This window comes from Lepisosteus platostomus, chromosome 18 (assembly GCF_059453375.1).
Source record: "Lepisosteus platostomus isolate fLepPlt1 chromosome 18, fLepPlt1.hap1, whole genome shotgun sequence".
Lineage (NCBI taxonomy): Eukaryota > Metazoa > Chordata > Actinopteri > Semionotiformes > Lepisosteidae > Lepisosteus > Lepisosteus platostomus.
The window spans coordinates 7109083-7132084 of NC_142628.1; the positions used below are offsets into that span (position 1 = coordinate 7109083).

At 36.7% G+C, this 23002-nt stretch overlaps 1 protein-coding gene across 1 annotated transcript in view; it reads right to left on the reverse strand.

The window, feature by feature from the left end:
- pde3b (phosphodiesterase 3B) overlaps positions 1–23002 on the reverse strand; it is a 69134-nt gene that overhangs the window by 11276 nt on the left and 34856 nt on the right. Inside the window, exons 2-7 of the mRNA XM_088611616.1 lie at positions 9771–9821; positions 6134–6382; positions 5105–5247; positions 3620–3723; positions 1346–1559; positions 810–901 (exon numbers count right to left, since the gene is read on the reverse strand). Coding sequence (XP_088467742.1) covers positions 810–901; positions 1346–1559; positions 3620–3723; positions 5105–5247; positions 6134–6382; positions 9771–9821 — 853 coding nt within the window. The remainder of the gene's footprint in view (positions 1–809; positions 902–1345; positions 1560–3619; positions 3724–5104; positions 5248–6133; positions 6383–9770; positions 9822–23002) is intronic.

The window sequence follows — 23002 nt, forward strand, 5'->3', positions numbered from 1 at the left end:
GACTTTTATCAACAGAATCAACAGAGGACGCTTCAAGATCAAAACTGGAGAACTGTGTTTAGTCAAAAACGTATTTTGAAAAAATAACAACTGTCTCCTACTGCATTATTTGGTTTTTACTAAACAAAAATGTATCATCAACAGCACCCAGAATAGAAGAATGAGACCCCGAGATTCATTCTGAGATTCTGAGCCACAACAGAAACTTTGGTTTGCTGAAAAACCTAAGCCAAAAAAGAGCAGACAAGAAAATGCCTGCTTCAGAATGTGAATTATGTCTCACCCAGGTAAAACTTGAATTTTCATCCCACAAAGAATCATCTATGCGTTATGTGTAATTCTAAAATTACACCTGACGTGTACAAGATGTTACTGCTTTTGTACATTTGCATAATCTGCAAATAATGGGGATAACTAACTTATCATGCAGTGGTTAAAGATGGAAGCTGTTTAAACACATTCTGGAATGCATAATGAGTTTACAGTATTTTTAAGCAGATCAGAAAGAGTTTTAACATTGCCAATTTAACATTAGAGTATGTTTTTATAATACTGACCAGCATGGAATAATTTTGTTACATTATGGTCTCAGGGAATAATAAAAGACAAAAAGCTCTTAGATATACATATATATTTGAATTCTGTTCTACTGTTAATTGGATAACATTTCCTGATCAAATTCCAAGACGCATTATGGCCATTCGAGTACTTATGCATGTCATCTTTAACTTCGGGTCATGATTAAACTTCACCTTATCAGTAAAATGACTGCTCCACAATCACAGTATTAATGGGCACTGAAATCCTACCTGATCTCTTGCGCTGCGTCTCAGTGGCAGACAGTAAATTAGCCTCCCCTGACTCTGCACTGGGAACTGTTTTCAGCATCTGACGTCCACAACTGATAAGGAAAAGAAAACAGAAGTAGTTTGAAATAAATCTTATTAATTAATGTTGGCTGATACATTTATCCAAAATGACTTCCCTTTTTACCCGTTTATACACTTAGTCACATTATTGTAGTAATCTGTACATTTCTCAAGGATACAACAGCAGTGACACGTCTAGGATTAGAATACACAACCTTTTAGCTACAGGCGCAGAGCCCTTCAATGGTCTCAGAGCAAGGCACTCTAAATATCATAAAACAAATTTAATAGTCACTATTCAGCTTGAATCAGAGCCATACATCTCCATGCATCAAAGGGGCAAAATCAATCACAAACCTTCAACACCAATTCAAGAACTGCACAAAAAATGAAGTCTTGCATTTAATCCAGTCTTATGGTGCATGTCTGTTGCACTGGAATTCTAACTAACTCCAGATCTACAGGAGGGTGGTTACCTTGTGCAGAGAGGAATGCTTGAAGTCCTGAACTGTTGCTGGAAGTCTGGAGAGCTGAGTGCGTACCCTAGAGGTTTGTGCAGGTTGACGCTGGGTTTGGTGAGGAAATCAGCAGTGTCTGGGAACTCAACTGGGGAACGTGTCACCAGAGACCCACTGCCACCGGTTGGGCTGTGGCTTGGAGAGTTCACTGGACTCAGACTGGGGGACGTGCCTCAAAACAGAAAAACTAGGATTATTGCCCTTCCAATTTTAAGCATATACACTGTCATCTTTTAATGTAAAACGCAATAGATTGAGTGAAAGTAAATGGAAATTCACTAGAACAATTTAACCATGACTTGTCAGGATGAACAGATGTCCTGAAAGTTTAGCAAAGGTTTTCTTGTTAGCAGGTACACAACCTAGAAATCTGGCGATCTGTGGATCTCACCAAGAAAGATTGGACAAAGTCAGCATTTTCCTGGAAGAGCTTTAAGAAAAATCAGACGCGTGCATGAAAACGTGGTGAATTACAAATAGGAGGTGGTAGCTTCCCTCTGACCCAGAAATTCCAAGTTATGGAAGATGATGAACTGCAGACAACGTGTGGACATTATTCAGAAAAGCGGGGCAGCTAACCCTGGTCTCCTGGACAGATTTTAAAGTCAGACTTCTTCATCCCGACCTGGATAAAACTCCTCCTACACTTTAAACCGCAAAGTAAGTGCTCATTATCTATGGCTAACCTGCTGTAATGCCCCTGAAGTGGAAATGGGCACTGCACTTCAGTGGTGAATAAAGTGAGGCTTCTTTTGCCTCTGTCACGTCGCCACCCTTCTACATGGAAAGTGTTGTCCAAATGCAAGGAACTACTGACAGTTCAGTGTGACTTAAAAAACTGTACTTGTCCTACTTAAAATGGTGAATAACCTTGTTTCAGAAACAGGCCGCCAAGGGATAAAACTATATCCAACAATTCAGTATGATGTATGGTTGTTATCATTCTTTTGTCACTGTTTTTGTGTCTATTTTACTAGAAAATGTATATGCTTTTGTTGTATATTTACTGTCCACACTTTTTTTTGCAACGCCGAACCTTAGCACTAAGATTATTTATTATTCCTTTCAATCCTGCTGTGAAATTTATTTCTGAAAAGCTTGTGTCACATTTAACTGTAGATGTTTTTTTTTCCTATATTATTCAAACAACAGGCAGTGATATTCAATCACAGCAAAAATGCCTTGTTCTCAACATCGGCGACACAATACGATGAGAGACTGATTCATCAATGCACTGTCATGGAGAGCAGCACACTAGATTTACAATTTGTATCATAGCTCTTACGCAGCAAATAAAAAGAATTATAGCCCTCATTTGTTTCTCAAATAATATCCAACATTAAAGTTGCTTCTCAAATCTCAACTGACTCCTCAATAAAGATGATTATGCCTGACATTTTAAGTGGTGTGTCAACTGGTATATCTCACACAGCAACAGAGATGTAAAGCATCCATCACTTGAAAAGCTACTTGAAGTTGCACAGAGCAACTTTTTCTTTTTTTAAAAAAAACTGCTTGCTCAAACTCAAACTGCTTCACTTTCTGGAGTTTCTAACAGAAGTTCAGGAGGAAGATTAGCTCCTAATCTCACACACTTCAGCATGCCTGCATAATTGAGTCTCGTACCTAGGTCTTCTGTTACATAGATGAATAGATTAATTGTTAGAGAAAATTAACCACTAGTTCAGTACTTCTGTTAGATCCTAATGAATGTGACAGAGGGACAAAACATGTAGAAAGTATCTGGCGTGACTCTTCCAAGCTAATGTCAGCCTATCTATGTGTATAGGATGCTCAAACACCCCCTCACTAACGTCCCTCTATCACATTAATTAACACCAAATTACTGAAGATAGTGATTTACATTCTCAACAATGAATCTATTAATCTATTTAACAACTACAGTACTACAGCAGATTCAAAGAAAGACTAAAATAATGTGCTCCTGTGATAAAGAAAGGTAAAAAATTAAATTCATATATATTACTCTTAAATATTTGAGCAACAGATAGGAGATGATGCTAATACTGTATACCTTTTGTGAAGCATACACAAACGGGGCTGCTTTTCTACTATAGTGCATAAGAATATTTATGTTATAATCATATATATATTACAGTGTTCAACAGAACAGCATGTTTATAAAAGCACAGTTAGGAGAAACTAAAGGTAAAGGTCCATCACCTGGATCACAATACAGTGTGTCAGACAAGGGCTTTGTCCAGCACCTACCTGCTCGTCTTGTTATGTGATGCGTCAGTGTCACAGACGAAGACCTTTGCTTCGGGATTGTCAAGAGGTTTGCATTGGAAGGTCCGTTTGGCTGGGGCCCTGGGCTTTAAAAATAAAGAATAGTTTTCTAGACGCTCACTCTCAAAAGCCTCCGGCCAAGATTGTTGACAAATACAAAGGGTGAGAAAATACTTCACTACAAGATGCACCCACTAGACAAGTATTTTATGTGGGCAGATGGTTTCCATTATTATGCTGTACAGAATCAGTTGTGTGTGTTTAGTGCAATGTGTGTACAGTCCACAGCTTTGAAGTGGTGCATGTTCTCAGTTATCTGATTAAGTCATGCAAAAGCTATTTTACTACTTTTACTTTTGCTTGGGCCTTGTTGGACATTCAGAAACAAGAAAGGTACTCTTGACATTAAAAACAGTATGCTGTGGTTGATTCATTCAATTTATAAGTCAAACCACCAAGTACCAGCAGGTTTGAAGACTTAGATCATAACTCAACATTGCACTGCAGCTGTCTAGTTAATTATGACAAAAATGTAACAACACAAGAGACTGCATCATGTATCAATAAATTAACATCATAAAGCTGGCTCCAACAGACATACATCTATGTGGACCATAATTAAGGACAGTTTGCATTCTAATTGCTTTCAGCCTAGAGTTTTAAAGATTGATAATGTAAACTGCATTTAAAGTCTTATTTTGATCCATATAAAACTACCGCAGTAAGCAATTACAATAGTCAGAGCCTGATAAAGATATAAAATTACACATTCTACAAATATGTACGTTCTACGTTAGATAAATACTTTAGACTTAGTCCTCAGTGATCACAGCTTTTAAAGAAAATAGTTCTTCTACTGAAATTACAATATCTGTTTTAAATATTTAATTTATTGGAAAACAACTGCAACTATTAAAAGATGCACTTGTACAATATTTTACTGTTTTGGGGGCTTTTCTTTAAAAGTTGTCTTTGTAGAATGAATGGGCATTTTTGATGCCACTCTAAAGATTCTGCTGTTGATAACAGAAAGGGTTATGGCAAGGTTTCGGATTGAACTCAGAACATAAACAGTGTTCATAAAATATAATAACAATAAAAATCTGTAAATGCACAAGTGATGCCTAAATATTCCTCTGCAGATACTTGGAACACTAATTCTGGAGAAGGCCAAGTGAGTCATCTGAACATTTTGCAGCTACAACAGTATTTCCAGATCTTCCCCTGTGAAGCAGAGCTGTGGGTTGCGTTCAGAGCCTGCCATCTACTGTGGAAATGAGGAATTGCACTGTTGGGCTGCAAAAAGGCAAAATACTGTTTTTGTTTCCACAGATCAAAATGTATACCATCATTTCAAGAAAAATACTAACAATACATTAAAAATTTGGGGTGTCTGTCTATAGATAAAATGTGTTTATTCTTAAATTGATTTTAAAAAAGCGTCATGATGATGTAAGCATGGCTTACCTCATAGCGCTAAATTCCTGATGAGGTCGTTTTCCATTAGTGCGCTCCCAACGAGCAGACGCCTCCAGAGACGGAAGTGTAGAAGATGATGTTGAGCTTCGTCGTAGCTGTTGGGTGGGTAGGCTATTCCTGCTGTTCATTCCCTGGGTGAAAGAACCAACGCATACCAAAAATCAATTTGTCATGTACAAAAATTGAAAAAGTTCACAGCATTAGTCATCAATACACTAACACACACAATCAATCAGTATTCTGAATTAGAACCCCAGATTCTTCCCCAGAGGTCTGTAAGCAAAACTGAAATTACATTTTAAGAAATCTCAATGGATTCATTTTTTTCTGCAAAGAAATTAGAGTAAACTTGCAAGCTCTTCAGCGGGCAGGCTCCTAAATATGTAATAAACTGTCCAAACATATTCCCATTAGCACTGCTTGTGTCGTTCTCAGCCATTCTCAAATCTGTATATAACAGATTAAAGCAGTTATTCTGCATGCAATTTACTGTTAAAACCTGCTGAACTGTAACAAGACATTTAGGAACTTTTTCCTCAGTACATCTGAATATTTTTCCAGCACCATGAAAATTCCAATTCTGGCTTAAAGTCTACATCATGTATTCTCAATACACAGTGCTTTGGCAAACAATAGAGAGGATGCCATTTTAGACAATACTTTATTTAGAGACTTAGAGGACCCCAATCCGGTTAGTCTTATAGGTCAACTGTTTTACAGATTGGCAACACCAGCAAGCTACAAATGAATTAAACAAGAAATGTGTTCAGTTAAGAGAACTCTGGTTCTTTATGGCTGAAAAGTAGCCCTGATCAACATCTAAGCTATGCAATTTAACAAATGACTTGTTGAAATGATCATCATGGCATTGCTCCATGTCTTTAGAAACTGCTGATTTAATAGTGGCCCTACAAAACCTGCTGGTCTGGGGCTCTCCAGGACCGGGGCTGGAGCTCAACAAATCCCACAGATCCGTTTGTAAATCAGAAAACAAATGTTTCAAGCACTGCGACTGACCTTATGGGGCTTTCTCTCTCCTTTCTCTGTAGGGTCCTCCATCTCGGTGCAGGGGTAGAACCCAGGAAAAGGAGTGAAAGGGTTAACCCGAGGCCGGCACGACCCCGAGAAGGTTCCCATCAGGCTGCTGATGCTGCGCAGGGAGGCGATGACTTGAGGAGACAGGGAGGAGTCCGCCAGCAAGTCGGAAACCATGTTACGAGCTTCGTTGATGACGGAAAGGTCCACGCCGTTCCCACTTGCAGCACCCTGACACAGAAAAACAGCTACACTCGGACCCGAGCATACAGTATGTACAGTGTGTCTGTAACGCACAATAGAGGCTGAGCCAACTGAAAATAGCTTTGTGATTCAAAATAAAAAATAATCAAAATGTCTCCCCGAGGTGGCAATACACATTGTACTATGGCTATAAACCTATTTTCCATCAGATAACTGGAACAGTCTACCTATACCACTAGTAGACACTTACAAAGAACTTCCACTACCTGCAGGTATCGCCTGATATTTCTTCTTCTTGTTATTGTCACCTGTGCAACACTGTGCCTTTATCCCATGATTGTGGATGATAAAAACTGAATAAACACACAAATATTACATCTGCTTCCTTTCACTTCTGACAAATGAAGACAAAACATATTAGATAATATTTAGGAGCTGTGTCTTTAATAGAAATAAAAGCTCCAACTTTGTAAAATGTCAAAAGTAAGGCGAATAAGAAAGGAAAAAACAGCACAGAATGCGAATTGAGTACAATACGTCTTCAAATTCCATCTCATATACTGTACAATTTGGTCTCATATTAACTCCTTTATAAAAGGGGTAACTATGTACTGTAAATGTATGGTCACATAAATGAAGCACACTTTGCTTCTAGTTACAGTACCTCCTCCACTGTACTGCATGAAGATTTCTCAGGTTGTGGCAGATGTGAAACCGTCATGCTTGACAAGCTCTTGACTGTGTTGTAAAGTAATGCTGCTTTTCCACAAACACACACACACACTTGAGTGCCCCACTGATTAACCTTACCACCTGTGAGATTCTTTTATGTCTAACTCTGAACGCACCGAAGACAAAGGGGAAAACAGAGGCCTGTTTATTAGATATGGCCCTAGAAGTGACCTCAGTTGCGGACAGCTGCACATGCTTTACAGAACATCCTGTTTTCTTTGCCTGTGTTGTTACCACAGTGTACTTAATGGGTGACATGTTTTATAGCCCTAAATGAAGCAGATGAAACCGGAATGAAGTTTGGCAGCATTATGATAAAAAAAATGTTTTTCAACACTGAACTTTTTAAAAATCAAAATGGATTAAAAATGTAATGTAAAGATACATTTTAATTTTGTGCAAAAAAGTTTAGATATATTTAAATTAAGAGTTCTAATGCTTCCATATTTATTGCTATTGTAAGACATGCATGATAGACGTAATATCAATCATTGTGTCCCAGTACCTAGTTTATGCTTCTCATTAGAGACTCCTACTTAGTGTGTTCTGCCTACCCTTGGTTGTCTCCTAACCTTGAGATCCATGAGCACTTTAAAATGTTTAACCAAGTTACATCTCTTTCAAAGGCTCACAGATGCAAAGCTAGTTTGTCCCTCTTTTCCACCCTCTAATGGACATTTGTTTAGGCCATAATTTCTCTACCATTATCACTTTCAACAAAGGCATTGTAACACATTCCTTTAAAAGTTCATATTATTACAAAATTCACATTATACTGTATGTTTTACACTAGGGTTTTATTAGTCCACTGATATCAGTAAAAACTGATTGTTTAATCCAGCTCTGCTCATATATGAACATGAAGGGGGTGAGGACTATGCCAAGGCCACCCCTAAACTCCAGCCATCTTTCATTTCGCACAGCACCTTAACTGCTTGAGGCACTAGGTACCTGTAGCTCCTCCAAACAGGAATATTTAATAGATTTCAAAGGCTTTTCATCTGAAACATCTTTAAGGAGATAAAACATTTCTTTAAATTAAAAAATGTGCAGTATATAAAAAGCAAATAAGAAAATGTTTTAAATCAACCACTACCTCCGTACAGATATGGTGCATAGCTATGACTTGCAATACAACAGCACATGCTTGGCTGCCATTCAGGTTATAGGACTTGAAATGCAGTGGTATTTTGAACCAAATTGATGTCTATGAGCCATGAAGAGGTTGTGAGCTTGCAGGGCTTTCACTGAGAAATGCGATGTTCCTCCATTCAGTTTCATTTATTTACAATACTGTAGGACTCACAGGGTGTAAATGTATTTACCCCACTATAGGACTCACACTGTATAAACTGCTATTTTTCCATCCATCCATTTTATGATCGCTTCCTCCAGTTCAGGGATTCAGGGAAGTCGGAGCCTATTCTGGCAAGCAAGAGGTGCAAAGCAGGGTACACCCTGGACGGGACATCAGTCCATCACAGGGCAGACATACTGTAAACACACACACATGAGGGCCAGTTTTCCCAGAAGCCAATTAACCTATAAGCATGTTTCTGGACTCTGGGAGAAACCAAAGCAGCCGGAGGAAACCCACACAAACAAGGGGAGTTCATACACACTCCATGCAGATATTCCCCAAGTCTGGAATTGAACCCCAGGCCCCAGCACTGCAAGGCAGCTATGCTGACCACTGCCACCCTAATCTGGCATTTAGCTCTGGTAAAATGTTCCTAAAGGTTAGAGGTTACCATAGTGGTTAACAGGGTTATCTGATTTACAGCTGGAAATACAAAATTCTAAATGGAAGAGGCATAAAATGAAATAACAGGCTACTATTTTTTTAAAGACAGAACTTTTTACAGAACTATGATTAAAAGTAGACTCACATTAAGGGAGAAACGTCTGCAATATCAGTGAGCATGGCCAGTTTAGATTTGTGTTAATGTGGCGAAACGGTGCCACCTAGTGCTTTTAAAAAGGCACTGATAATAAAGATATACTGTAGTACAAAACACCATCTAAGAAATCAGATCAATGTGTCTTATTGATCTTTCAAAGTTTCTAATGCATACACTAAAGTAGAGTATAACACAAGCTCAACAACAATTCATAAATGGTTAATTTTACCTAATGCTGTGTTGCATTACTAGTGTTCAAAGTTTTGTTATTAAAGAAAGGTAAGAGTACAGTACTACAGTATATGGCATGTTTTAGGAGTATAAGAATTAGTTTCAAAAGATAATAGGTCATTTGGTCCTATTAGATTGTCTAAGGATCATCTGTGACTCAAGGTTATGAATTTCAACATGACTGGGGAGATTGATGCAAACTACCACAAGTCACAGTAACTTAAGGCACCTCTTACAAGCCTAGATGAATTCAAGACTTTGCTCTTGAAAGGCTGCACAATAAAATAAAATTCTGACACTACTGCATGTACAGACCACCCTAAAAGCTATTCATGTGATGCCATTTGCAAATTTAAAAGAACTGTATTAAATAAAAAATGATGAATAATAAAGTAATTTGTGCTAATGAAAAACGTTTTTTACAATTTCATAGAGTTTCCAAATATCCTACTGAATATTATTTGGTAATGATCTGTAAAAAGGAGTATAGGGAAACTAAAGAAAACGTTTACAGTGAAATAAACCCAGACCTTGCAGCCTACAGATCTTACCTGATACTGGGGTTTGTACCATTGCTTCAGGTCCCAGTCCCAAAGAATCATCTGTAAAAGAGAAAAACACAGTTCAGTTCACTTCACTGGTGAAAAGGAGCAATAATAACACACTGCATGACACAGTCATAGCCATACTGGGCACGAACAAAGTGTGACCTGCAGTTTTAAACATGATGTCATCTCATCCCCCAGACAATTACAGAGCTTTGTTCAGAGATTGAGGAAGCTGATCACCACTTCAAGTATATATAAATAGCTGAAGGGAAGACACTGTGCTATACTGAAGTAGTATGCAAATATGGGCCATGTTGTAAAATAATACTGGCTAGGGAAAAGTAAACATAAAATAAAGCCTATGGACACTATAGTTGTACTTTTCTTAGATGTTTTTTTCCATTTTGTTTTCACCAGTTATAGGTGTATAGGTGAACTTTACATTTGTTATTTAGATTAGTAAAACCACACAATTTTCAGATCTATTAAACATTTTATGTCTATACAGACATTCACCTACAAATAAAGTGAAATAAGAAAAACTGCCTGCTTGAAAAACAAAACTTGTTTTTTTCAGAATTGTTTTTCTGATAAGTTCTACAGTATGTGTTATCTGAAAACCTACAGTACACAGCACTTGCTGAATGCACTGTGTGCAGCCTGTAAAATGAGTTCTTTTTTTACCCCTAAGAACTAAGCCTTTCCTCCATACCCTTCTTGTAACGCTATGGATGAACACACTGAGGACTTTGAACTTCTGTGGTGTTATTTTAGAAACACAGTGGTAAAAGGTGTACTCCCTCTTAGTAACGCACAATTCACAGATGTTCATTCGCACTCATCTTTCACTTCGATATGCTCTAGCTGAGGCAGGTGTCAAGTGAGTAACATACTACGAAGTAGCAAAGATCTCTTATCTATCACGAGACTAAACACAGCATATCATGAGTTTACAAGAGTTTCTCCCACGCTGACAGCATGCCTTCATCTACTGAGTCCAACCTTTCCACACAGAGACATCAAAGAACTCAGATGACCAGGTACCTACAGCACCATTTGCCAAGTAGAGTCATGGCCAGTTTTTATTTGTTTGTAGTCCAAAGGTCTCCCTATTTTTTCCGTTAGATAATAAAAAAGAAAAAATCTGGATGAAGAGGGGATTATAAAAAACTGCTTATTAATAAATCTGTCAAATTAGCTACATTTTTAAAGGCGATGTAGATTTAATTAACATTAATTCATTGCTGCTGATTCGCAAAAAAAGTCCTAAATATTGAAACACTGTATCTATTAAATTAAATGGTAGGTCACAAGAATGTCTAAACAAGGCCGCTCTGTTCTGTATAAACTCTGTCCTTAAGGGAGGAAGCTGCACTGGATACATGGATTCGTACCGTCCCAAGTGCAGTGAATACAGCACAACTAAAACAAGCCAACAAAAAAGCAGCATAACTGCATTCAGCTTCATTACCTCCAGAATTTATAATGTTATAAGGTTTTTGAGGTACATATTAATTTTTGGTGTCAATTATATACCAAAATCCTAGTACGGAAATCGTAAATTGTGGTATGCAAGACAATAGCGAAGTTCTCTTTATCTTAACATTTACTTCTGGGTTACAGTCTTTCGGTGAATTGAGATTAAAACCAAACTTATGCCTCATGCAAAAAAAACAGAAAACCACTAAAACCGCAGTAAAACGTCACCAACGGCCTTTCAGATCTTATCAGGCCTAATTACGTCAATTGGGTTTTATTTTCATGTTATCTGTGCAGACAGAAAACTCACAAAACATGAGGCCACTCAAACAGTGTTGGCATTGTGCTTGACAAAACTGCTTAGACTTTTTGACATCTACTATTTTATACGTATACTTTTCTTCCACAGTTTTATCAAGCATGGCTGAATAGGCCACCATCATGACTTGGAGAGGAGAACAAATAAGAATCAATCTGTTTCACACATGTGACATTTTCAAACAGATATTGAGCCTTAATATAGGTTACACCCACAAGCTGTTTGAGGACTTCAGCAATAGAAAACATATTACAATACAGTCAATTAAATTGTGTTTTCATTGAAGAATTTCAAGATCAGGATTTGATACCTACAAGAAATTTTAAGAAAACAACAAGACAGGGCATAAAGAGCATTAAGCAGGATATATGATACAAAATAATCAATTTTCCTGCATGCATGAGCTCAATATAAACACTTAGAAGGCATTTACAAAAATGTACTTGGTTTATAAAATTCTGTACACACAGTCTTATGCAACAAGACCCCTTATCTTAAAGACTTCAGTGGTTGTGCCACAAGGTGGCACACAATAGCTAAAGGGACCACTGATAACAGCTCTATTTTATTTCTCTGTGCTGGCTTGGCTTTTCTCAAGATCCAAATGAGGACAAATGAAATACAAGAGTTTCAAATAGCACCTCTTGTCACTTTATAATTATTCTGTATTTTAAATTGCCCCACTATTAAAATTCCCCCCCCGGTAATCTTACCCTTTTTCTCATGTAAATCTTGAATGAATCATTGTTGCTGTGTTTAGAAAAAGGCTGATATACTTCACTGGAAATGACTCTTAGGGAGACATACTTGGTTTTCTATTTAGTCTGACCACTTTTTCTTTTAAAAAAACACCTTACAGTAGTTCCTGTGATGGGATCAAATTCTATCAACACATAAAACCGTTAAGAGAGAGTTTTAAAAGTGAAATGACCAGGATCAAACCGTATACATCAGGTATGAGTTATATTACATTTAACCTCTCGGTGGTAATTAGATCGATCTAAACACTGCAAAGACATTCTGGAGAAACTGTCCTGCTCTGCTTCATCTAGTCCAGCTGCGATATGACTTACAGACACTCATCTCCTTCTTGTGGCTAAGGGTGTACAGAGTTAAAAAGAATTTGCAGGGTGAGCCACAATTCTTGATGCTTTTTTTTCTTCCAACAAAGAGAATTTGTTAATCCTGTCACACTGTCGTCTTCATATCCAAAAAGGACGCCTCTTCTAACAGCTGCCTGTGTACTGACATTCTCGTGTACAAGTTGTTTCATTCCTAGACAAAATTCCCTCGTTAAGCCTGCACCATGAATGAACAGAAATTTGGTTTTGATTTTTTCTGGAAAGCTAGGAAATATTTTTATAATAAAACATTTCATTGCAATAAATAACCTGATGTATTTACTACATTAGTATGAAATATGAACACCACTGGACCACCGAGATCTTAAATTCCTCATAAACCATTTTTATGATTTGATCATACAACTTCCCCTGTTTTGTGTTATGAATTATAATTAATTCTATTTCTGTTTTTCTGTTTTTGTGCCTACAATGAACCTATAACAATGAGTGTTTCTGGGAAGTGCTCAGTTTTATTTTCACTTAGAATATATTTTAAGGAAAGCCTAAGTATCTTTTTTCTCCTGGATTTATATTACCTTTCTTTAGATGTTTCCAATAAAAATATTGGATTCTTCTAAATATAATTTAAAGCGACTGTAGATAAAAAAAAATATCAGCAAAAGCATTTAAGGTTTTCCCAAATTACTTAAATGGGCATACAGTTTTGCAAGCTGTTTAAATATTTATTTGTTTTTTTTTCCCTTTTGTTGTTTATTCCAGATGGAGAAAGAAAAAAGTACATTTTCTACACCCATTATTGTGCCTTTTTTAGATCAGAAGATGTTTTCATTGATCAAATGGAAATGATCTTGGTTTGTCATCAGCATATGTTTGACACTGCTAGACATTAGTTCAGTAAATAAGTATTTCCATGACAACCCAGCATAGAATTAAGCAAACAATGATACAAACACCATAACAACTTGATGCCGGAAAAAAATGTAGGAAGTCATCACTTGTGGAGTATACAACATCTGTAACTTGGTGACACTGAGTAAGACTTATAGCTCAAATCTAACCTAGGTCTTAAGATCACAAGGAAGGTTAAAGATTAGAGAAGGCTCCCTAGAAAAATGTCAAAATTCAAAATCTGTCTTGACATTTCTTCTGTATGATTATGAGACCATCTGTTAAAATCGACCTTAATGAATTAAGATGTTGTAGACGATGTAATCTGTTATATAAATTAAGTCACCTATTGTATTTCCTAGATTTCAGTGAGATCTTTGAATCTCACTGACTAACACATACATTACATTAGGCTGCTTTTAGCTTGCTATGCTACCCTTCTCTTCTTCGCTATAAGGTCAGTCTCGCTTATAAAGAAAAAAAACCCCAGAAAAAACAGAAAAGTAACATATTTAAAAGTCCAGGTTCAGAGGAAGGGCATGAAGCTCATCTTACGGCATTTTAATGGTGATGAACTGAGCATACTGAAAGTATTTGTCTGACCTCGTCCGGTAGGTCTATAATACTGTACAATGCATCTGCAGCTGGAAATGTACAGCTAGCTACAATACTTCTTTTTACTTTGTACAGGCAGCTAAAGTAACTGCTTACTATGTTTATTTTCACATACTTATATCTTAAATATTATAATAAATAATAATGCTGTTGTGCAGATATGATACAGTATGTAATTGTAAAACAAAAAAATCATTATGTCATGAAGCTGCAAGTCCTGTACACACACTCTACAGCAATGCTTAAGGACACAACTCGCTTGTCAAGACAGTAGTTACCTGATTCATAATTCATTACAACTGGTTATATCCATTTTTGGAGTGTACTGCATATTTTTGCTTTCTTTTTGACAAAGCATTAATTTTCTTAAGGATATACTACATGTCCACATATCAACCCTTCATTTAGCATATACAGAATGGTCTTGACCTGACCTGATTCATTGCTGTGGTAAACAGTTCACACACTGAGTGTCAATCAATAAATTGTATTATAGAGTGCCTTTCAATCATTCTCAAGACACTTAATATGAAGTCTACAGCTAAAAAATATAGTAAACAAAAAGGACAATAAAAATATGTATGAATGTGACACTAAGGGAAAGAAATATGAATTGCAGACCACTGAAAACAAGTTAGATTTCAAACAAGCTACATTTTTAATACGGTCAGAAAGAGTATTCCAAAGATCAGGAGCTAGATCCCCTAATTAACAATGGGAAGACGTCCTTCGAATACTGAGGAACCAGCAGAATGAAGCTCGCGAACTGGGATATTCTGGGATAGCAGCTCTTGAATGTGCAGAGGAGACAGCTCATGTAATGCCTGGTTGATCAACAAGAGAATTTGATGGTGAAGTAATATCTTGGATGAATCAGCTAACAAAGATACTAAATCACAATGAGTAATTGTCCAGCAGTGTAACGATGTGCTGTAGAAATATCAATATGCTATTGGAGACCTTCCATTTCTGCCTGTTTGTTTTATTTCTAGGATTGGGAATATTTGTGACTGCAAACAAGCATATTCAAAAACTTGGTCCCTGGGTCATGTGGTTTAACAACGCTCACAATGACAGCCTATAATTTATGTTGTCTTACATACCTTACATAACACAGCAAACTTATCAGTTTTGTAAACCAAAACCCAGCAGCAGCAATAAAATATTTACAGCACAGGTGTTTGAAAAAGGTGGCACTATTTACACAACCCCGCTAAAACAATAAATCAACACCATGGACTGCTCTGGGCAATGCAAACTGATTCCATTCTGAGAGCTTCCCATCATATTCAACAAGGCTTGGTGAATAAGACAGGGTACTTGTGTTCCGCGAAGCAAACACAAAGTTGATCAAACAAAAATGTTCTTGTAAAGACATAAACCAGGGAATCACCAGTCTTTATTCCTTCAAGACAAGTGATAGTTATGATCTTGGAGCAGAGCTACCAGCCAAACTGACAGCCCTACAGTCTTGTATGGTCACTCAGCACTTCGTATATTAGCTAGACCTCCAAAACCATCACTGATATGCAAATAGGTTTATCGTAAGTCTCAGGATAGGGAGGTAACCAACTGTGTGTTTCGATATACTGGACAAGCACAGTTTATTTGCATGAGTTTTTTTTTTCTTTGCAAGTTGTGTATCAAAGAAAACATTTAAAACTGTGAGTTTCATTTAATAAAAAGCACATTTATTTAACAATAGTTTGCCATGCTCAATTTTAAATTATGCTTCATTCAAGCATGCTAAATGTTGAGGATAGGGAGTGCACTAAAAAGTCCTTAAAACACCTGCACCATATTAGATATGCAGCTGCCATGTCTCCTGTCATTTATGACAAAAACCGCATATCTGACCCTAGTTATTAAGAATCACAAAAATATGTATTCACTACTAACAAATGGCCATATGAACTGCATTAATATATTGGACAAGAATGATAGCGTTGTATGAAACACACCAGAATATAAATTACATTTTGAAAACTGAAAGAGGGTGATCAGCAAGATTCATAGGAGTGAGCAAAGGAAGTTTCTGTTTTTCAAATTAAGCCAATAGAATTTCTCCCCAGCAGTCACTACTGTAAAACCGAGGTCTGCACTGCTGATATTGACGTCAGAATTAAGGCACGCTCTAAATCCCCTCATTCTGCAGATAATGTGGCTCTTGAAATGGACGGTACGATAGCAGTCAGTGAGCCCTGAGGATTAGGACTAGTATCACATCTGGAGTGTGCCAATCTTTCTGCATAAGATGGGATATGTTCTTCAGTATTTGTGCTAAACAGCAAGAGCACTTTTCTTAACTCACAATTAAGAGTTTCCTTATGTTTCAAAGGACCAATTCCCAAAAAAACAACCTAATGAGTAAAGTCATTCTGGCCATCACCGAGTTTCCGTGTTCAAGTGCAGAAATGTCTAACAGATTAATTGACGTATTTATTTTAAACGGAAACTGTGCAGATGTATTTTTTTTTCTATTTTTGAATTAATGAATTACAGGCCTTGGTTTAAGTGTGTGTTGCAGCTTCAGCGACTAAACGTAGAAACAATGTTTTCATAGAATCACAAAGTAATTGAAATGTTAAGCATAACTTCCGATACTGTTTTCCTGCAGTAAATCAGATATTTATTTAGAGATACCAGCAGTTAATGTGGAAACCACAGAGGGAGATTGAAATAAAGAAGTTCACTGTCCTGTATCCAGAATTAAATAAAATATAAATAAAACCAGCATATAAGATATTTTAAAAAATACATTTACCCTGAGCACTGTGATTCACAGACATTTTGTAGCAATTCCAATAACAAAAAAAAACACAACTTACATGGAGTTTTTATTATTTGTGAGATATGACTTATACTAGGCCTCAGCATACTGTATATCAAATGACAGCACCTGGTACCGTCTGCTAGGCTCCTGAAAGTCTTTAAATCACAGGGTATATCAATGCTTCACTTCTCAAAGACATGTAAAGGAGAGTATAAGCAAATATATAAGAGTATAAACAAGTGCATACAGAATAATCAATCATTATGACAATAGAATATTAAAATCACTTTGTCGTTTTTATCACCATCATACGTTAACAACTCTTTCGTTCTCCAAGATGAAATGTCGATGAACACATAGCACATTTACAAATCTTGCTGTACTCATGCTGTTTCCCTGATTTAACTATGCACACAACTTCTCACAAGTCTTAGCTTATAGAACCTGCTCTTTTGCTGAACAGCAAGGAGCCAGCTAAAAAAGTCATTCCCTATAACAGCCAATAACCCTGCAGCACGACTATGAAAATTATCAAGCATGTGGAAAAATTCTTGGAAATGAACAGGGGGCATGTGTTGGTAAGCTTGTGTGTCTTTTCACACCTGCTCCTCAGATTTCTGTTCAGGTGTTACTGTGGTCACTGTATTTTTAAATACCAAATATTATCTTGGCTCTTTTGTTTAAGTTCCCTTCCTGCTGCCATTGGGCACATACATAAAAAGAACAACTTTGCATAATAAGAAACAGTTGCTTTGCCTTCTCCTATCATAGTTAAATTTTAATATCAGAAATTCTTTACCTTTGACTCTTGTCCAGAAAAACTATTGTTTTATCACTTGGAAAAAAAATACACTGCAGAATTGAACTAAATCTCTTCCTTCTCTGTGATAGATGACAATGTTTTGAAATGAAGACAAGAAGGCAATCTGCTAACTGAGAACTTAATGTAGTTGGTAAAAGAAGAGATTCTAAAATATTTATGATTTTATTTACAAAAGAAAGGGCAAAAGATTTTAGATGAAGGGATTAGTATAACTGTCAACCTCCCTTCTATCAGGCATCACAGGTCTTTAAGGAAATAACCACAGCCATATACTCGCAGATTCTCAGTCAATGAGAAAAATAACTGCTTATAAGCATTAGTGGATTCACGTTTTGAGATTCACAATTTCAACAACAATCATACTAAATTATTCAAAGGACTAAGTGACTAGTACAGAATATGCCTGAAAAGATATCAGAAGCAGCAAACTATCATAGTTCATAGACAACTGTGTATTCTTAAATTAATCATTGTGATACGTACTGTAAGTTAGCATATCAGTCTGTAAAACAATGAACTCATCATTTTAGGGGATCATTAACACATCACTTGACCTATTTAATATAATTATTCACCTATTTAATAACAAATATAGATGGGACTTGCAATAAGTAAGAGTAGTGATCTTTATTTTTATACAGAGTAATTTAATCTCCCTGTCACCCGAAATCTATAGTGCACATCGAAATTTAAAACCACAAAACCCTCAACTTGAAAAACCAAAGAAAGTGCAGCATCTTTGCACACACTCAAGCAGCCAAACAGAACAACACATACTAGCACTAGATCATGTACAAAAATACTGTATCCTCAGTACCTCCACAGGTGTAATAGATTTTGAATGCGATATTGGGGTTTCCCTTATAGAAGGAGAGTGAGCAACACATTAGTTTAGAAAATGATGCTTTATAGATGCTAAAAGTTCCATTAATACTGAATTCTGCATGAATTACACATGAAAAGATAAAACGTTCATTAAGAAATATCCAATTAATCATTCATAGATCTTAGTTCCTACCTTTGCTAACACTGTATTAATTTTCCTTAAAAAAATGTATAAATGGAATTTGTCTATGTTGTTGAATCGCAGTCTGGCACTGCTGCCTGGTGCTGTCGCACTTGGCGGCGTGAGGCATCTCATCAATAGCTCCCCAAAAAGAGTCATGTGGGTGAGTCCCAAAAAGCAGATGGAAAAATCGGGATGTAGCCAAGTGTTTGCTGACTAGGGCTTAGAGTTCCTGCTGAGCACCGGGAGTACACAGACAGGTACAATTACAACCAGTGCTGCCCTCAGGTCACCCAGATACTGCCAAACACACAGGGTCACTCACGAAGCAAACTGTCGAACTGTAGCAAACTACAGTGTAGCACAAGAAATGCATAGAAACAGATTCTACAAAACTCTGCACCTTTCTATACATTACTCTGAACAATGTACTGTAAACATTAATTCCATATTGAAAATTGCAGTGTAAAAAGTAAGAAGAAAAAAAAAGAATGTAAGAATGTTTCATCTGTGGAAATTTCTTCAGGTGCAGGTTTCAAAATTTTGAAATGCTAAACTTACAAGAAAAATACAGCACTTCAGTATTGAAGTACTAGCAAAAAAACAGCAACAAATGTCAGAAAAATCACAATAAATGTTCAATGTAGACAAAAAAATGATAGTATATGTTAAGACAGAACCCTTCACAATAAACACAGAGATTCCCAATTTCCTACAGGACAACACTTAGTATCCATACATTGGCAATGTTTACAGAACATGGAGAGTCCAACAACTGAACAAGACAGTAAGCCAGAAAAGGGATCTGTGTGCGTGCGCAGTAGGGCAGGCTCAAGGAATGCAGAGTGCTGTGAAAATGAAGGTCTAAAAGCTTGCTGTAAGGAGTGCAGCAGTATTCAAATTTATGGCTCATCTCCTTCAGGCCACCTGCCTCAAACCAAAACAGCTGCTAATGACGCAAACCGGGATGACAGCCAACCTGGCCCGCATACAGCTGCATACCCTGGAGGGTAATTAATAAGTCACAAAGAGTTCTCAATTATACAAGCATCTCTGAAGCCTGAGGCCTTGACCAGGGCGAAGAATACAGCTCTTTTTAGTATTATTTTTATAAAGAACCCAAACTGAGGGCACACACAGAAGCACCAAGCCAGCTACAAGACCTCTGACGCGGGGAGAGGCTTCCTTTTTCAAGCGATTTCCTCACGACTGAAGACGCAGAGTAATGTTTTTGGCGCCTCGTAACTGTAACATGATCCAGTCATGCAGTAAATCCATCCTGAAAGTGTTGTGCTGTTATGGTGAAATTGAATTCAAATCTGCAGAACAGAATTGCTATTTTACCGCTGTGTTCTTCTGCTACAGAGCAGCAGCAGCAGCTGCCCTGTCTCTGCAAGGTACATATAGTAAATAAATATTTACCACAGAGGTTTTGAATAAAGCTACAACACTCCTTACAGATGGGAAAATTACACAAAAACTGTTAGTTATCAGCAGCACCTGCAGTACCTTGAAAGGATAAAACTATAGTTATTAGTCAACATGTTTTAAATAATTCAAATTGTGCTATACTCTCCTGGGAGAGAAATGTTGGACCAGATTTGTTACATTTTGAAAACTAAAAAACTACTTTCCCCTTTTCCGAAGGCAACATAAACCTACCAAATTATAATATTAAAGGTTTCATGGATGTACACAACTTATTGTTTATGGTGTTCAACAGGCCCCACAGGAAGCCCATAGTTTCAATGAAAAGGTCACACTTTTCTTGTAAAGGGATATTCCTGCACTTCTCTTCAGAGAACATTCGGTACACATGACCAGAGAAAGCAACATGTGCTGCTTCGGAGTAAGACTCTTCCACAGCTCTTATTGACATCAATCAAGAAAATCCATGTAATCTGTTTTCACATCTCGTCCAACCTTCGCCTGCCTTCATATTTTCTCGAGAGTCGCTTGCACTTTGACCTGTTTCGCCCACAGTAAATGCCAGGGATGAAGAACCACGAGAAACTCAAACCGATGCCTATCAGTTAATACTCTCTGTCTACAGAGCAGATGGTCCATAAATTGTTTAAAATTGAGCTCACGCATATGAAAAAGAGGCTGAGAATATGAAAAAGAAAATCAGAAGGATTTGTTTAGGATGTTGGAAGACAATTACGGGAACACTCACATAAAAAAAGAATACATTTTATTTCATTTTAAACATGAAAAATATAGAAACTATAAAACTATAAATTACCCTTTTTTTTCCAACTGATATGGTGTTATAATTTCTAGTAATTATTACATTCCCAGGGAAGATGTTTGCACCAGTCCCTAAATTATTATTCAGAAATTAAACCATGTAAACCTATTTCTTTATTAATAAATGCAGTGTGTGCTATTATTTAAAAGTGGACACGGCAACAAAGGCAGAGGTTGAAACATGGAAGACTCTCAGCAAATTTCAGGGAAATTGGGGGAAAGAAATTGTTTCCACTGGTAACATGCAGCTGTCCAAAAGGTAACTGTGAAATGACGGATGTTACACATGATGTTGTAATACGACTGTTGTGCACATAATTTTTTTCACAAATATCTTCACAACTGTCACTCTAGCCTTTTCTTCTTAAAGTTTCTTTTCCTGGCAAGATGCCAGACAGAAAAAAGCTAGCATAATGACAAACACGTGTTTGCAGGAAAAACAAAGATGCCACAAGCTGAGGAAGGTCAACCCAATTACGTCAGAAATGAACTTTATCCCACAATGGCACATTTCAAACTCAAACGCCCCATTTCTATTCTGCGACTCTCAGTCCCCCTAATTCCATGTCTTAAAGCTTGCATGAAAGCTAAAAAAGGAGATCTGTGTATTGCACCATCCATCATTTGTTGAGAAAAAGATATCTATAAAGGGAGGCTCCTGCACAAAAACACAGCAATTATTTTTACATTACAGAAGTTCATATTATTATTCACGTAACATTCTAATAATGTATCCAATACCTAAACAATGTTGGTCTATGAACACAAGTGCTTTTAAATGTGCCTTAAAAACTTACTTTTTTCAGAAATGCTTTTGTGATCATTTTTGGTGCCAGTCAGTGCATATAGAAAAGAACCAAGGAACTGTAGGAAATTAAGGCAATAAAGGTTAGTAGTGGTATTTTCCCTTTTCTTTGTGTTTGGATTACTTTTGGAAGTAAAAGAATGTCCCATCCGTAAAAAAGGCTGCACCACACACAGTTTATAAACTCTTATTGGGCTGATTTAGTTCAAAGAATCATATGTCTGTATTATAAAACTAGTTACCTGTAACCCACACCCAAGAGAATCCTGCACCTTTACTTAGCTAAGTACCCACATTACATTTTAAGATGAAAGATTTTTAAATACACTGAACTACACTGGCTCCAGTCTGGATTTACAGTAAGGTGGCAAGGTTTAGAAAAATAATGTTGCAATATTTGACTTGAACATTTTCTGATTTCATTACAGGCATTAATTTTTTTTATCTACAAAAAAAAAGCATTTTGAACAAATAAAACAGAATAAAAAGGCACACATTGAGACCTGCAACTGAAATTAGGCTTGTACAACAATTCTATCAGTTCTGTGCAATAGATTTATGAATAACTTTTTTATCATAATGAAACAACTGACACTTAATCAGTGACAAAAAGAAAGGAAGAGTTTGTTCATTATGTGGTATGGTCTGATATGAATCTACCTTAGCTGGTTAAAGTTTATTACATTCGGTGCCATAGCTAGATTACAGTATCTTACTACACTAGTTTTGACTGGCAAAGAAAACCCATTGCACACTAGAAAAAAATATTTTAAAAAATGTAGTCCGTGAAAATGATATAATCCTGAATACAGGGTTTCATTCCAGTGTTTATACCAAACAACTCACCGTAAATCACAGTGTAAGTAGCTGCAGGCAGCCAGTCTTTCTTAATCGTAAAGTTTTATGTGTGTTTTTACCAGCTGTACATCTAATCACCAACAAAAAGAAATCCATGAATTGAGAACAAATGTGCTATCTTTATTTAAAAGGGCATTTTGTATGTACACTAAAAGAGAATACTACTACTAAGCTGATGAATGAGTAAAGGAAGAATTGTTTATTGTTTGTTTGGGTGTTTAAACATAGTTCAAACTACAAGTAAAGTTTTTGTTAGGGCAACCTTAGAGTTCTACACCTTAAATACAAAACCTTGACAATTAACGAAATATATGATTATAGCTCTCTAACTTGG